This window comes from Jatropha curcas, chromosome 10 (genome assembly GCF_041381405.1).
Source record: "Jatropha curcas cultivar XTBG-Jc1 chromosome 10, XTBG_Jcur_1.0, whole genome shotgun sequence".
Classification (NCBI taxonomy): domain Eukaryota; kingdom Viridiplantae; phylum Streptophyta; class Magnoliopsida; order Malpighiales; family Euphorbiaceae; genus Jatropha; species Jatropha curcas.
The window spans coordinates 9,203,178-9,220,717 of NC_143160.1; the positions used below are offsets into that span (position 1 = coordinate 9,203,178).

The 17,540-nt window shown below is 33.3% G+C and overlaps 2 protein-coding genes and 1 long non-coding RNA gene across 7 annotated transcripts; all 3 read right to left on the reverse strand.

The window, feature by feature from the left end:
- Positions 1-557: 557 nt before the first annotated feature.
- LOC110009812 (uncharacterized) lies at positions 558-3,209 on the reverse strand. Its single transcript, XR_005179036.2, has 2 exons — positions 2,481-3,209; positions 558-1,359 (listed from the first exon to the last, which is right to left on the reverse strand). It is a non-coding gene; the product is annotated as an uncharacterized LOC110009812 (long non-coding RNA).
- A 1,974-nt stretch (positions 3,210-5,183) lies between these two features.
- LOC105636976 (auxin-responsive protein IAA32) lies at positions 5,184-6,419 on the reverse strand. The gene is made up of 4 exons (XM_020680436.3): positions 6,275-6,419; positions 5,544-5,792; positions 5,355-5,463; positions 5,184-5,232 (listed from the first exon to the last, which is right to left on the reverse strand). Exons 1-4 carry the CDS (start codon positions 6,417-6,419, stop codon positions 5,184-5,186), a joined length of 552 nt encoding a protein of 183 aa, XP_020536095.1.
- A 2,017-nt stretch (positions 6,420-8,436) lies between these two features.
- On the reverse strand, positions 8,437-16,495 carry LOC105636926 (alpha/beta hydrolase family protein). 5 transcript variants are annotated; one of them, XM_012220334.4, is made up of 9 exons: positions 16,087-16,495; positions 15,917-15,994; positions 14,376-15,053; positions 14,025-14,127; positions 11,152-11,252; positions 10,884-11,058; positions 9,241-9,411; positions 9,047-9,147; positions 8,437-8,963 (listed from the first exon to the last, which is right to left on the reverse strand). In XM_012220334.4, exons 1-9 carry the CDS (start codon positions 16,417-16,419, stop codon positions 8,910-8,912), a joined length of 1,794 nt encoding a protein of 597 aa, XP_012075724.1. In that variant the 5' UTR covers positions 16,420-16,495; the 3' UTR covers positions 8,437-8,909. The 5 variants fall into 5 exon arrangements, 4 of the variants coding, with proteins under 4 accessions (XP_012075724.1, XP_020536069.1, XP_020536070.1 ...); XM_020680410.3 differs by having other exon boundaries at positions 10,884-11,054; positions 11,148-11,252; XR_001046981.4 differs by lacking the exon at positions 8,437-8,963 and having other exon boundaries at positions 9,241-9,382.
- Positions 16,496-17,540: the final 1,045 nt, after the last annotated feature.

Consider the following 17,540-nt stretch of genomic DNA (forward strand, 5'->3'; position numbering starts at 1 on the left):
GTAAGAGAAAAAGGGGATTGGTTTGTAAAAATTCAATCAAGGCAATCAAAAGAAAAGTAACTAATAAATTTAAATTGGAATTCAATCTAATAAACATTCAATTCAAGGTGATTTGCAATCCAATGCATACATGATCATAGACAAATTAGGAATTAATTATTCTTTGAATACTTAACTGAAACTTACCAACAATTAATTCTTTGAATACTTAACTGAAACTTACCAACAAGCATGATAAATTCCCTGATTTCCCTATTATCGTTAATTTGAGCTCAGCACCCTCATTAACTCTAATTATTAAATAAACCAGAATTAACCAATTCTTTTTAATCTAATGAAAGCATTAAGAACAGGGAGTAGTTAAACTTGCATAACAATTTAAAAACCATAAATTGTTTAATTCAACCATATTATTTCTTTAGATTATTATTGAAAACTTGGAACATAATCGGTAAAACCTAATTATAAATTATGAAGATGAAATAACACTTAATCATACCAAATAATTGACTAATAGGCCTTTTTAACAAATCATTCAATAGGACTAACACCTTAAATACAAGAAACAGCAAATATTCAAAGAGAATCAATTTAAAGTAAGAACATGTCTCACAAATATACAAATGGATGTTGAATCCCTTGAATTGAACTAAGAAATTAGCCACTCATGCCAATGGCTTACAATCACTAAAACAAAAGAATAGAAAAAGATACTCAAAATAGATGATGAACTAAGTAAAAACCTTAATATCTTGCTGCTTCCAAAATTACTCCTTTTATAGCCTCAAAGACGACAGAAAATCCCCAATAAATTAGGGATTTTGAAAGCAATCAATTGAAAATCTTCTCGTTCTAATTTCTCTCCCCTTTTTTTAGCCCTTCTCTTTTCGAATCTCTCTCTGATTCTTCAAAAAACTTGAAGATCTCCTCAGCTGTCCAACGAGCTATAATTCATCCAAAATGGATACTTACAGCTCAAGATATGGTAAAAACACCGAAATAGGTATGTTGGTCTTCAACATACGTTATAGCAGAATGATCAAATTGTCTGTCGTTTTTAACACTCAAAACGACGTCATTTCACTTAGTGGTCTTCATAACAATTGTAGAGCTGGCTATTAAGGTTCAAATGGGCCCGGGCTGAGTTTATTTGGACATGTAAAACTCCATATATGAATTAAACACCGAAACCTGCTGTGCATGCTCATTCTAAACATTTCTCCTGGATTCAAAGCTACTTTTGATCAACATTGAGGCTGAATTGGATTTTGATCCTTCTTAGACATTTGTAGAGTTTTGTTTCATCTTTCCAATGGATCAAACGGATTCTAGTTTGGACGCCTACAACTTTAGATATTCCTAAAAAACCGAACAAAGGTCAAGACAATAAAAATGTTGAAAATTTCTTAATTTAATGATATTATTCCAAAAGTAACTAAGATCATGTCTAATTGATAAAAATTGTCTAACCAACTAAGTTAAACTTAAAAATAATTCAGAAATACCAAAAATATTGAGAATAAAAGTAACAAATTATGCACATATCAGTTATCTAACACTACTCACTTGTTAGAACTTCTATTGATTCAAATTTCCTACTTCGATCTTTATCGACTTGAACAAGACCTTTCTGAAAATCTAGAAAGATAGCTAGGGAAGAAAATTTAGTTTAGGAGTTTCAAATTTAGTAGCTTGGTTCAAAATTCCTAAATTATTTATTTTAATTTATATATATGTTATATGTACTAGCATAAATTCTACATTTCGATTCGAATATTTTAGTTTCCCAAAATTTTTGATTAGTTTTGATTTCTTAATTGTTCCCCTAACTTATATTTTCTCCGGGCCTAATTCTTTTATTTCATATTGCCCATCCAACTACATTGCCAAAAATTCGGTAGCATCTCCCCTAAAACCGGATTAGTCCCATATTTTCGATCTTTCATGATCAAACACTAAAACACATATATTTGTATTGAAAACAAACGTAGTCCATCCATCGGACAAAGAATCGTCAATCAATCCCCATCCTCCATCAATTCACTAAGCTCAACTATATTATCATTCAATAATTTTCTTTGAAATAATATTCCTAATTCTTAAACCATTATCATCGATGTACCGTTTCAATTGATATATTGATCAATCATATCTATTAAACAAGGAAATTATATATTTGCATTCCAAAATCCTACGATTGCTTTTTAATTAACTAAGCTTGATTAAGTTTGATAAGTTATTATTATTATTATTATATTTTTTTTAATAATAATTTCCTATTTGTTGTTGAAGATTTAAACCTCGAACAACGATTAATTCAAATGAAAACTTTTATATGTTCTCCACTAATTCAAATTTGAGTTTACATTGCCAAATCAAATTAATTATATTTGTTAAATAGATTATTAATTTTTTTTATGGTCTAAAACCAAATTCAAGTCCTAACAAAAATATGATGAGTTCAAGACCTTAGAGCTTACCAATGCGAAAAGTAAAAGCGTCATGGTAACCAGCAAAATGAGAAGATGTTGCTGCCTCTATTGTCTCACCGGAGAGTAGCCGGAGCTGCCATGGACGGTGGCCGAAAAATCGAACTTCTCCAAAAAAATGCAACGTGTTGTATTATCTTGCTCCATTTTGCACGAGGACTCTCGTTCTAAGGCCCATTTTGCGAGACAAGGTCTCCTAATGGGCGAAACGACCTCGACAGTCTCCTCCCCACCACCATTCATGGTGGATCTATTACAACTCAACAGTTGCACGAATCGATGGAGGAAAAATCATTCCAGAGGTGATAAAGAATCAATCTCGACTAGCTTGACTGATCAACTTGCTGGAAATGGCTTGAATTCGGCCTGCGAAACTGAATCGGAATCTGTCTCTCTCCCTCACGCGAAGAACAACCAACAAAATAAGAAAGAAAGCTGACTATGATGAAAAGGAGGCCGAAACTCAATTTTTCTCAACGGAAATGGAGATTTAATTGGCCGTTGATTGGCCGAAAATGAATCGGAGAGGGTGAGGGAAAGGGTGCTTGCTGAACCTGAGAGGGAGAAAGGTGAGACGAAAATTCTCTCTCCTTACCCTAATGGCTAAAGGTGGAACTGGTTTTGTTCTTAGAAGATTCTAGATTTTAGCTGGTTCAATTTTTTTGTTTCTAGAGGTTTCTCTATTGGTTCAATTGATTTTGTTGATTTCTATTAGTTTGGCCTATCCTTATTTTTGTGTTTAATAATATTATCAATTACAATAATATTTGAGTGTAGGACAATAAATTAAACGGCAGTCATGTAATAATAATTAACTTAATATTTAATTCTCAATATTTTATTTCTTATATATATTTAAAAATTTAAAAGGTTCTCAATTAAAAATTTTGATAATATGTTTTTGAGCTTGAACCCAACTTTGCAAACTTGGATTTAAAGTATAATTGTTCAGCATTTACAGACTATATAGTCGAAAATCTGAATTTTTAATTTAATTGAAATTTGAAAGTTTTAAAAATAAAATTATGGAATGTTTCATAGTGGTATAACATTTTACTTATGGTAAATCTCGTGGACAATTAATTGATATAATTGATTCTTTCATTGTTGTTAGATCCAAGTTGATTTTTTCATATTTAATTGTAACATTTGTCTTCTTTTATAAAAAATTTAACATTCTTCAATTAGCAGGTTGTTTTTCTATATTTGGTTATAATGTTTCTCTATCACTTATAAAATAAATTTGTTATTCTTCAATGAGGTACAAATCAAATTGAGGTGAGATTGAGATTCAAACTCGGATGTAAAATATCTTTGTCTTGACTGTTAGGCCACAATTTTATTAGCTTGTTAGATTATATTATAATTGCATTAAGTACGATAAAAAGTACCTTTTGACCATTTTATACACGAAATCTCATTTTTAATAGTAAAATTGGACACAAGTAGAAAATTGCACAACTTAATATTGGATTTTATGAAATTCAATTATCATATACTCTCTTTATTCTCTTCGTATAGAGAAACTTTTCAATTAAGGTGTTTTTTTAGATAGAGAATTTTACTTCAAATGAAAACTTTGAAAAGGATGTGAGATGAAAAGTTAAAAATACCTTATATGAGTTATATTATCCGCATGAAAATTACTCTCTGAATGAGAAAAATGGCAGACAAAAGAAAAGGAATAGCATTTAATGTACTTATGTTTTTAAAGTATGATCGAACAACTATTTTTCTACGTGGTTTTTCACAATGTGCTCGACTTTATGGATGTGAATACAAATATGATATTTTGTGTAATTATCTATAATATGGACACAATTGGATAGTTACACCTAGTTTTAAAAGACTCTTTTATGTTGACATTATACCTTGTAAATATATACACAAATTTCATTCTATCACTCAACCACAATGTCTTATTCTTCATCAAGTAAGGAGTTCAAATCTAATAGTTGGAAAATTGTGCTCATATCTTAAGACTGGGTGAGCGAATTTGTTGAAATGGTATTGAGATCAAGTAAAAATGGAGGGTTCATGATGTAAGAATTATTTTTTCCCTCTTTCTATTGCCCTTTTTTTGAAAGTCTGTGGATACAATTACATATTTATATTCTATTCAATTTATATTTGAGCATATTGTAGAAGCTGAGGAGATAGGGAGAGTAATTAAAATTTTAGCTCCGCATTTTCGTTATATTTGCAGGAAAAAATATTTGAAAATGCTCAAGAGTTGATTTAAATAAGGGAAATTTATAATTTCAAACAAGAAGAATTAATTTGGGAAAATTTGAATTTTTAAGAGAATAATGTGGATATCTCACATTTTCCTTCTGTGTTCTCTAGAATTCCCCTAATTAGTTAGCCTTTGGGAGTCTATCCGCATGAGTTGACTCTCTCTCAATTAACGTCATTTAAGGGTAAAATAGGCATAAAATGAAAAATTGTTCAGTTGGAATGTCCTCTTAATCCCTATGCAAATTTTGTTTACATCCAGAAACTTACATGAACTACATTTCCCTTTATTACTTTGGCATAAAAGGTATTAAAAAGAACATATCCTAACTTACAAGAAAATTGTATTACTAGATTAATTTTTAAAACACAAAATTTTGCATTTTAGTAAACAATTTTCTTGTTTCTTTTCAAGCTCAAAATTCATATCTAGTGCTTGAAAACCATGAGAGCAGAGCTTCATTTTCTTCTTGCAATCCTTAGACGCTTTACACATTCTACAAACTCCCTGTGAAAATTCGGAAAATAACTTATCACGACCTAACAAAATACAATATATATCCAATCTAGTATTATAATGATGAAAAAGATTTAATAGTTTTAGATAATTACAGTAAAAAAAACTCTTACTTCCAAGGAACATCACCAACAGTCCTCCAATTGTCATCCCTGTCCTTATAAAACAAGCAGAATTCTGATCCTGCTTGAAACAGCCTTAACCCAGTTGCAGTTTGTCTTCCTGAAACAATTAAAAATGTAAATTTAATTGGATAGGCAATAAATTTTCTTGTTTCAATGTCGATTTTTATCTAAATATACCAAACATGTCTTCAAGTTGAAGTGCTAGGCTTGAGTAACCAACATGATCTAGTATGCAAATTTTCCTGCCAATAACTACTCCTTCCATGTTTACTTTCACATAAGCCCAATTCTCTTTGCTCTGCACTCCTTCTGCCTCTTCATCACATTCTTGTTGCACAGTTCCTTGATATCCAGAATTTGAATGTTTTATCGAAGAATTAGCCTGACCCCAACTCATCATTTCACCACATCCTTCTTCCCCTATGACTTATACATGCACAATAAACTTCAGTTAGACATTTCTGATGTATTTTTTACTTTTTTTTTTTTTTTTTTGGTTTCAAATCAGTTTATGTCTACTAGTTGTCTGTTGCCATCAATTGCTTCTAAGTTTGTTCTAAACTCTCTGCTGTTATTTTCTTATATAGCTTAGCCTCAGCAGCTACTTTTTGTAACTTGTTTTTGTAACAGATAAGTTATATTTTTTGTAACTGCCAATAGTGGCTTTTGTAGTATAATAAACATCTCTGTCGCTTATGTTTTGGAAAATTTTGGAATTCGGAGTTTTTACTAGTTCAGTGTTGATTAGTGGTCCTCTTATCTATTTTAATGTTTTCTTAACATCATTTCCTGACACGCATCTCCGCCTTCAAAAGATGATTCTGCAAACTTCTAGTGAGAATTAGCAGTTGGATACAGTAAAAAGAAAAAAGAAACTAATAAATTAAAAGAAAGATCAAGATTCATACAATGTCCTGATGGATGATAAGCTTCAGGTTGCAAGGTTCTGAGACTAAGACCGAGATCAATAATACCATCATCTTCCTTTGCCTGATAGTAAACTGAGTGAATAGCAGAAGGATTCAGAAAAAAGCCCGATGCATTAGAATCCATTATAATATATAGCAGAAGGAAATAAATATTAGTGTTGGATGTTTAAGATGTATTGCTATGCACCAGGTAGAGGAACCTCTATATATAATATTAGATGTGTCATTGTTATAGCTATAACTGAATCTGCAAAAACAGAATTGGAAGTACTAAGTGGAAGCCAATTGGGCAAACATGGAAAGACAAGTAAAGTTATAACCCATTATCAATCATTGAGTGGTGCTTATCTTCTTCTGTTACTTCTGGTACTACCAACATGTAAATACACAAGGAAGCTACTAAAAAACAGAAAAACAAGGGATGGTCGAAGTGATTATAACAAAAGTTGGTTTGGATTCTGCAACCCGACATTACTACAAAGGTTCTTCTTTTCAGGTTGAAAATCCAAAAAGATGGTCAGGATGAAACTGCTTGGAACCAACACTAACAACAAGCAGGACATGTACAATTCTGCTTAAGTTTAATGACTAGCTATTATGAAAAATTAGTACTATTTCATCTGCTTTTTTTAAAGCAGAAAGTCGAGTCCAAAAAATCTATTATTCCTTCCTGTTTAACACTTTCGATCGACCAAAAAGTTCGTACTTAATTTGTTACCATTAGGCTAATTACCCAATTGCTTACTGGTCAATTATTTAACTTCTGATGCAGAAGATTAGGGCCTAAATCTTGAAAACTCCTTTCCCTTCAAAATTTTCTGATCTAGCTTAAAGAACGAAACTTCATTTCTCCCTATCTTGATCCTAAAGCATGAAGTTTTGGTTTGGGAACTCTATTTTCAGAGCTGTCAGGAGCATAACTCTTAAAAGGGGGACAATGATCTGATAACAAAAACCTAGCCCACTCTGCCTTGCCTTAAAGAGGATAGTGTTTCATGTATGAGACCTGCTCTATCACATGGGATTCTCTTGAAATGGATGAGAGTTGTTAGACCACAAGTTATCAGTTTCACATCCTATCACTGAAATTTTAAGCCTGAATTAATCTTATCCCCCTCGCTTGAACCCCACACCTTACCAACAAATTCTTTGGTAAAGTCAGTTTAAAATATATCTGATAATATTCTATTTTATGAATGGTGGAAGGGAGAAACTCTTTGATGATCAAATTAATGGCAAAAATAACCTCACCACCACCAGATAAAAAGGAAAAAAAAAAAAAAAAGAAGAAATCAAGCTAACTAACAGGTTGCTGTTTTCCTCAAAACAAAGAAATAGGTTACTCAAACTCATCAATGGTAGAGATGATCATGGATCGGGTTTAGATATCCCATTGGGCAACAAAAAATAATATCGATCAGGTCCGCCGTATATTAGATTAGGTCAGGTTAATAGACATAAAATTACTGAAAAGAGATTAATTTTATTTTTTTAAAAAAAGAGTAAGAAAAAAATTAATCAAATTGATTTCGGATTGGCTCAAATTGGCAGATACCCATGTCCGCTACATTTATAAATGGATCGGTTTATCCCGTAAATTCGGATCAGGTTAAGTCTGATGAAAATAAGCATGTCTAATCAATGGAGTAGTGTTGAACTGTTTACCAGAAATTATTTTGTTAACTCCATTAAAATTTAAAAGCTTAGTGCCATTTGTTTCATTTGGTTCATTATTTTTTGAAAAAAAAAAAAAAGAAAAAGAACTTAAAAGGAAAGAAAAATTCATCAACAAAATTCACCTACCATCGAAATATAAGCTCAAAAATCTTCAAATCAATGGCCACAAATTTCCAAGCCAAATGTCACCCACCAAAAGCAGTCATCACAGCAAATTAAGTAGACCCTCATTCACTTGTACATCTTTCCATCCAATTAAATCTTTGTTAGCTCATTTCACCTTCCAGTAAGTGGAAATGGACTTCTAGATGTACAGGAAACCATTACTACCCTCATTTTGGAGCTTCAAACTGGCCATCCCATGAATCAAACTTAAACCATTATTAAAAAAATATTTAAAAAACAAATTTAAAATTTAAAGTTTAAATCACAGATGCTGCAATTTAAACACACTGAAACAACAATTTTGATCAGAAGAAATTGGCATTAGTGAGAGATAAAACAAGTGCACTAATTACAGACATAAGGTGTAAGGATGTATTACAACACTAAGAAACTGAAAGAACACAATTTTGCAAGGGCAACCAGAATTCAGCATTGGATAAGGAATAATACATATTCTTGAACAGAACATTATGCAACCTAATTTGACCTTGAGTTGCGATCAAGTTGACAACATTTGATCTTGATCCAGATGCCGTTGAATGTAGAAATGAGAGAATTAATCTTCAATTTACTCTTTCCTTCCCCCTTGATTTTCATAATGAATTTTTTTGTAGATCGGTATTAAAGCATATGCAAACTTCATGAATTGCTTCAACAAGGCTGGACATAATTGCCATCCAAGACAGAGATTCATGAACTAGTAAAAATCACGCTTGCTGCTTCTATTAATTGTGTGTGAAAATGATGAAGTTCAACAGCCTAGATAATCACGTCAGTCATGTTGACTAAGAAATCGGATTATGCAAGGATAAATTTGCTCTACTGCCTGAAGAGGAAAACAGGAAAGGAACAAACAATTACACAAAGTATTGAAACAATTAGTTATGCTATGAATCTGGAAGTGCATACCAATCGTCCTCCCACCAAATCATAGTGTGCATAATGTGGACCTCCGGGCTCTCCAAACACTTTATAGGTAACCAAATGCTTGGGAATAAGCTTAGCAGTTTCTGGTGAATTCAAATCATTATGAGCAAGAAGCATTGTGCATTCAGATCAACTAAAGGTAAACACACACACAAGTTGTCTCCGTTTTAACATACCTTCTACAGCTTCAGGTGGGCAAATTAGATCTTGGTCTCCAGCTATGGCTAACACAGGCACATTGGTTTTGTGTAGATGATTCTTGTGGAAAAATTTACCACTCCTGTCACATAACCCACCATCTCGAAAAGCTGTTGTAAGCTGCAAGATAAGTTTGGCAGGTATAGTACCTGCCAGTAATAATCAGATCATATATTTGTGAAGAGTTAGTGAAATAAATAGGAATAAAAGGAAGCATTAAAATGCAAAAAAAGCAATTTCAGCTGAACAAGGAACTTTCCTTCATCACATGCAAACCCACCCCCAACCCACAGACCAGAAAAATGACTGGGAGATGCACAAAGACCAACTGCCAACGATATTGGTAGAGAGGCAGCAAAACAAATAAATTTTCAGCACATGAACATATTCTATTGATTCTTGAACAGCTGAATGCATGAAATCATAAAGCTAACCATTTTTCAACGACTGCTATATGGTCATTCTTAATTAGATTGCTGGAGAAGTGGAGATATTTATTAAATTTCTGCTTTTCCACCAATATAGGAGCTAACAAGTATTTCCCATTATACCAAACAAACAGGTCATTCTTGTTTAGCAAAGCCCTATTCTATTAATTCTGGCCTTGTTGTCAACTGATCAAGTCCAATGACTTCGGAAATGACCAGTAAGAGGCAATAAGCTTTTCAATTACAAAATGACAATAAAGAAAATGGGCAGAAAAGGCAAGGAAAGGAAAGAAAAGGAAAATACAATAAAAAGCCATCACACTTTTTATAAAAAACTTTGGAAAATGGAAAACGGTAATTGACAACAATATTTTATTGTTAATATTTTTAGCAAATTCCAGTCTAGGAAAGACCATACATATACCATGACTTTCCGTTTTTTATTCTTTTCTTTTAGGGGCATCTTTGGATCAGCAACAACTTATATATCTACAAAGGCAAAATCCCTTTATCATATAAGCACAAGGACACATCCCCTCACTCAGCCTGTATTCAAGAATAGGCCCCAAGAACTGGTCGAGTAAGGAGAAAACTCTCTTGCCAACCCCTGGTGGGTTGAACTTGTGGTTCTTCCTCACAAGTACAAAATTCTTAACTTATTATTTTACGACCAGTACCTTAAATTTCAACGTAACTCCTAAATACATTTATGTAAAAGATATTGACACATTATCATAGCTAACAAATCCTTTCAGCTAATTCTCTCATTTTGTTAGCTAATAGTTAAAACTAGAGTATGTCGATATGATTTCACACCGGCCATCTACACAGCAATCTACCTTCTCTATCCGGGATTCAGGTAAATTGTGTAAGGATACATTTAATGCATTATGGTAGGTTATTCATAGAATCATATCAGATTACGGCTAAAATGGCTTTTCTCTTAGCCCCTGAGCCATCTTTCCATTTTCAAATTTTCAATACACCATATCTTAGGAAACAATTCTTAGACCTCCAAGAATTGCATACCAAAGACTAAGTTGGTCTTATGTCTTTCCCAAGTCCATATACGTCTAGGATATGTAATTCAACTCATATAACAGAAATGCAGGGAAACAACCTAGATCTAAACTATATTACCTATATATAAAAAGACATTTTAGGTCAACTGGAACAAAGGTATCTATTCTTACAAAAGTTGTTCAAGACAAGCTTTTCTAACAACTCTGGATGCATCATGTCCTCTGCTGATATCAGATGATTAAGCCAAGACAACACATAAGGAGGACGAGATGAAAGAGGATATGCTGCTGACAATAATGCCCCCATAGGAACAACAGGCACATTAAGAGCCTGAGCGGGATCTGCCTGCACAATAATTGCCTCAGTATTACTTTCTCAATATAGCCATTACAATAAATATAGAGTTTAAGCACAGAAGTACAAGTCTTAACCACCTACAAGGGGCAAAAGCATTTTGAGTCTTGAATTTGACGATGTATAGTCAAGTGATGATGCCAAAGTAACAATAGCAGCCAAGCCAGAGTCTTTTCCTTCACAACCTAGGAAAAAGATAGAAAAAATGTGAATATTTGTGGCACATCTCTTCCTTTTTTTTTCCTTCAAAAAAAAAAAAAAAATGAAAGCAAAAAAATAATATAAATGATAAGAACACAAAATAGCACTACAGAAACATTTCGTAATGATTAATGTAGGCTAGGCATATTTGTTTCCAGCAGAACAGTCCAGTTGCTTCAAATTGAGATTACAACTTGGAAATCTCATGTAATCTTCTTGCGTGAGGAAGAACTGGATTTATGGAACAGAGAAGAGCTACCCCAAGTTGGATGATGGCCTTGCCAAAGGGCATGCGAAACCTAATTTAGTACATTTTTTAAAGCTTTATTTTGGCCAGACACAGTCGAGATTCTTTGGGCTGTGCTGTGTCTGCAGGAATTTTGATTGGATATAAAGCTAGGATTTCAACAGCATTTACTTGCCTTTGCTATTTGTATAAGAGACCATTCTCCTCTTTTAAGATGGCATCACCATGCTCTTTGTGTTTGGAGGGTTTTCTTCTAGAAGAATAACATACCATGTTCTTCTGCGACTGAAGAGTCCTTCCACATCAATAGTTGCGCTATTATTGTCCTACTCACAGTTATGTTAACATTGTTTTAACAAAAATACATTACCCCAAGGGGCATCACAGTAGTTATTGAGGCTTGTGAAGTTCAAATTTTTAATCCCAGCGACTCTTCTTCAATACACAAGTATATAAGGAATCAAGGAGGAAATCTTATACCCTCACCAAAAATGCTCAGTCAAAATTTTAAGCTAAACAAAAATGTTAAGGCCAAAATCAAGCATCAACGATTCAACGCATACTAATCTTTAGAGGAGAAGAAAAACTTCAAACATTTCAGCAGCAAAAAGTTCAATGGATTGTACTATTAAAGTCCAAATGAATCTTGAGTCCAACATGCCGTGTGCCATACATGATATAGAATTAGTAACGCAGGGGAAGAATATAGGCAATTAACTCTCAACAATTAGGGCTAGAATAGGATGATTTTGGTTGGAACAAAATAACATATTGGTTTCAAAGAAACCCTTAGAATTAAAATTCTGAATTCATAGATAAAAAAAGACAATTCCTAAAACTAATTGTTGCTGTCCTATTTATATTAGTTAGGACAAATCCTAATTCTATACTGAAAAGTATTCCTAATTAGCTAAATCCTAAATAAAGAAGGAAACTGAACATTATTTCCCGATTAATTAACATTCTTTAATTTGATCAAGAATCCTAAATAAAGAAGGAAACTAAAAGAAAACTTCTTAATTAGTTTTGGATGCTCCTGCATCATTCTCCTCAAGTTTGAACTTGGCTTCCACAAGGAAAGCTTGGATATTTCAGCCATGAGAATAGGATCAATTTGTGTAAACTTCTCCTTAGAATACCACGTGCTTAAGGCTTTTGCAAGGGCAACCAACATCACAAGCCATTCAATCCATCATTTTTCCAAGCAAGCAAAGCTGGTTTAACAAAAAGAATTTTTCGTGTTTGCAATAGCCTTCTTGCTTGAAGATGTATTTCAACCTCATGGACTACTTGCTTCAAACAATCTGCTTTTGGCAGTTTTATGCTATCAACATCCACAAGCAAATACTTTTGTGAAGAATAACAATATTCCTTTGTTTTTCCACCTTCAATGTTCCAATCTTTTTGTTATTCTATTTTAGGGGTAATAAGAACCTGCTGAATGACAGTATTTTCTCCTTGGGTAGCAACTAGGTCAATTTCTTGCTCTTCTTCATCATCATACTCATCATAGATTGGTTCCATAAGGTCCTTGTTGCTGCCTTCATTGTTTTGATCATCAAAATATATCTTTCTCCTTTTCACTCTCCTTAGGGTCATCATCATCCAACAATGTTGTTATTCCCCAATCTAAACAATCTGCTGTATGTAACTCTCCATGAAGATCAGCTACTTCAATCTTCATCCCCTCACCATTCAAATCAAGGGCGTTTAGTGACAACTCTTCCAATCCACTTCATGCCGCTCGATTTGCGGGTCCAGCTTCATGAAAAGGGTTTACGTCCTTGACTTCATCAATCTCAAGATCCTCTTGAACCTTGAGCTGTTTGTGGTTGCCTTCCAGAATCTCCATTCGGGCTTCCATAGGATCCTGACGCTGCAAGGCTTGTCCAGCTCGGGTCAAATCCTCAATCATTCGCAATATCTCAGCCATCTCTGTTTGTTAGGACTGATTACCTCTACTTCGATCTCTCCCTCTAGCAAACATGATTTATAACAGAACAAGAACATAAATCCTGCAGCAATTCAGGATCTTTTTGCGCTCTGATACTATAGGCAATTAACTCTCAACAATTAGGGCTAGAATAGGATGATTTTGGTTGGAACAAAATAACATATTGGTTTCAAAGAAACCCTTAGAATTAAAATTCTAAATTCATAGATAAAAAAAGTCCTAAAACTAATTGTTGCTGTCCTATTTATATTAGTTAGGACAAATCCTAATTCTATACTGAAAAGTATTCCTAATTAGCTAATACTCCTAGATTGAATAATATTCCTATTTAGCTAAATCCTAAATAAAGAAGGAAACTGAAAATTATTTCCCAAGTAATTAACATTCTTTAATTTAATTAAGAATCCTAAATAAAGAAAGAAGGAAACTTAAAAGAAAACTTCTTAATTAGTCTTGGATGCTCCTGCATCAATTACAAAAGCATGCATCCCATATCAATAATGAGTGCATGAGTTTGCAATACCATGGCAGAAGTTGTATGTGATAGTATCTTACCGCAACGTGACAGCATTGCATAAAGCAAGATACCTCCCATGGAGTGTCCAATTGCAAGAACTTTACCATCTTTTGGCTTGCTCTCCAATCTTATGTATTCCATCTACATAAAAAAATTTGAGGACACTATTAACATAAGAAGACTATGCATGAATTTTTTTTATCTATAACATAATTTTTTTCTTTTCTCTTAACTGCGGGGGGAGGGGGATTATAGTATAACAGAAGACTTCCTCTTTAAATTAGAAATATGGTTTCCAAGTCCGAATGTTATGTCAATGTAGATATTTGACAGGTTAAAAATAGGAACTAATTATTCATATTGCATATCAGAAGATAATGTCACCTCACCGCAGCAGGAACATCCTCTTCCAGGTAATTATCAAAATCCCAGTCATACTTCACGATCAAGTCAAGCTGTTTCTGGAAATCTTCTATGATTGCTGAAAGACGCTCTTGCAAGTCAAACAACTGCGGTGAAACAGATTTTTGGCCTTCGTCAAAAATTTTTACAAGTCTTTCACTCAGATCCCTGATTTGACCAGCAATAACTGAGTTTTCTCTTGCTTCCAGCAAGCTCAAAAGCTTTCCCCTTATCTCATTAAAGCGTCCATATAACTGAGAATCTTCTAGAAGTTTTGCTATCTGATCAAATAATTTAGCAGACATGATCCTTGATTGGCCTTCATTGAGGAATCCAGAGAGTCTCTCTGATAATCGCATAAAAGTTTCTGTCAATTCCGTTACCAGCTGTGATTCATCCCATGCTGTTGGTAAACCTGTTGGATCTTCCTTGACAATAGAAACTTCAGAATTAGGCAAGGTTCTGGGAGCATCAGTTGGCTGCTGGCCAGTAGACAAAGCTCCATTAGTTATAGTCTTTGCCACCGCTTCCATCTGTTCAGACACTACATGGGCAGACTGCTGAATCTCTTTGGGAGTTGTTGCCTGTATGCTCAATCCAGCACCTCGAACTTCAAGAATCCAAGTGTCAAATCCCTGACCAGACATGTGTCTTGCAAATGAAGACTACAGACCAAATGTATTAGTAAGACGAAGTTTCACATGGTAGAGCATGCACCACACTAATTAACAAAAAAATTTATTAGACAACATGATCAGTATAACAGCAGTCAGCACATAACAAACAAACATCAGAATCCAACTTTTCCAATACACTTTCCCGTGAGATTCCAGCAATCGAACGTCCCTGTAAAGGGGAAATTCAATCCAGTTTTCTAACAGTTCCGCAGTTAATGAAACTAGTCTGAATTTAAATGAATAGGACATGTGGAGAGAGCTGTACCCAACCAAGGAAATGTAATTTAATCAAATAGATGCTAACTGCAAATTGTGAGGAAAACCCAGACAACTGCTAAAGAATCAGTCAATCCGCAGTAAGATGTCAAGACTCAAAAGTAAAACAATGTTTTGCAATAGATACTGAGCCAAATATGCGTTAAAAATTTACGTTGCCATAAACAAAATCCAAAGTTGCCACAACCTTTCGCAAACCTGAGTGCAAATTTTGCACATTCCAGAAGTGAATAAATGCAAAAGCAAACAACTGTGAGCATTTGGACCAACTTCAACATTATGAGATACATATCATTGGCATTTAGAGGTTTGACAGGTATAAATGTGATGTCATTAGAAAAGGTTTAGGCAGTAGTCCCACAGTAGCGAATTTATTCAGCAGTAATTAGAGACCATAATTGCTTCGACAGAGTCAATTTTAGGACAAATACTGTTTCAGACAAAAGTACCAAGTATAACATTCATTCGGCTTAAAATGGTGAAAAAAAACAGCTTGTGAATAGACCGAAAAATTCAAAAGACTACAATTATTGCATAAATAAATCTAATTAATTAATTAAGAAAAAGGTAATTACCCCTGGCGAGAGATCGTAACCAATAGCATTAGTCCCGACTCCAGATAATAGCAACAGTGGGTGATTCCGAGTCGGCGCCTATAAATTATCGAAGTTTTTGTCTTTTTAAAAAAACGCAAAGATATAAAAGAGAAATGGAAATGGGAAATTTATTGCAGAGTGAGCTTGACCTGAGAAGAAGGATGATAGCGCCAAAGAGCGAGTCGCCAATCGGAATTAGGAACGGAGACATAGTGTAGCTCATCGGCGGTACAAACCGGAGGCTTATCCGAAACCTTCACAGCACGCTCAGTAGAACTTGAACCAGAGGAGAAAGCTCTGAGTCGAAAAGACGTGGTTTTAGAATAGGATAGCAATCCTAATCCAGGCGGAGAAAAAGGCCGGCGCGTCGCATAGGCGGAGAAGGAGGCACGTGTGGTGATTAAACTAGGATTAATGATGAGATTAGCGATGTGAAGAGCAGAACGAATATCTGATTGGATTGTGGAAGTTGAAGTTGCCATTTTCAGTTTGTCAAGATGAAAGTGATTTTCATGTCAAGGCCAAGTTTTCTGTTTGTGAACGCGAAAATTATTAACGTGTAACAATTGTATTTATGTTACGGTGTGGCGGTTTTTGGTAGACGTGGCGCGCTGTCCAAATAGCAAAGATGATATTTTGTAAATCCAAAAGTTTCCAAATCTTTTTTCTATATATATATATATATATATAATTTTTTTTTTTTTTTTTTTTTTACCATTCCATATTATGTTCAGTGTACAACAATTTAAAGCTATACAATCCATTGGTAAGTCTATTTACAACAGTTTGAAGCCCATCGAAAGCCTAATAAGGACAATAAAACTCACTATAAAAAAAAAAAAAAAAATTACATTGTCTCCAATTGAACCCGAGACCTATTGATTTCTAGGGCATCTCCCCAGCCTAAAATCATTTGCAAATCCTTTTTCTATATTCTGCTTTTTAAAAAAATATGTATATAATTCATTGATCATAAAATCAAACATTACATTACAAATACTCATATTCATGTAAATCGGATATAGAACAGAGATTAACAGAGTTGGCTGATTTTTCAATTAATAATCTTTTAACAAATTAAAAGAATTTTATATATAATTTTAATAAATAATTTTAATAATAATAAAAATAAAAATAAAAAGATAATATTAGATAAAAAATTCCAATAGTCGAATTGTTTCGGAATAATCTTCAATAGCTCTGCTTCGTACAAGGACTCGTTATCCCTCAAAATCAGTTGTGGTATGGTACGTTATGTAGTACATACTGAGAGTGTATTGTCATTTTCAATCATTAATAATATATAAATTGATAAATAAAAAATAAAATTTGATTAATAACTATTGATTATTAAAAAAATTTGATCTAATTATATATTTTAATAACTTCAGAAAATAAAATCTCTTAATTATTAAGTTTTAAACGTTAGTTAGAATCTCCACAATATGTTCCCTTGAAAAAAAAAAATTTGATAGATTAATTTTTATATTGTATATATATATATATTTAAATAAGTAATTAAATTTCTAAATTTAGCTAGGCCATTAAATATTACTAGTAGTTTTTGGACTAGGCTTTGCTTTAAGCCCATCAGCATTGCAAT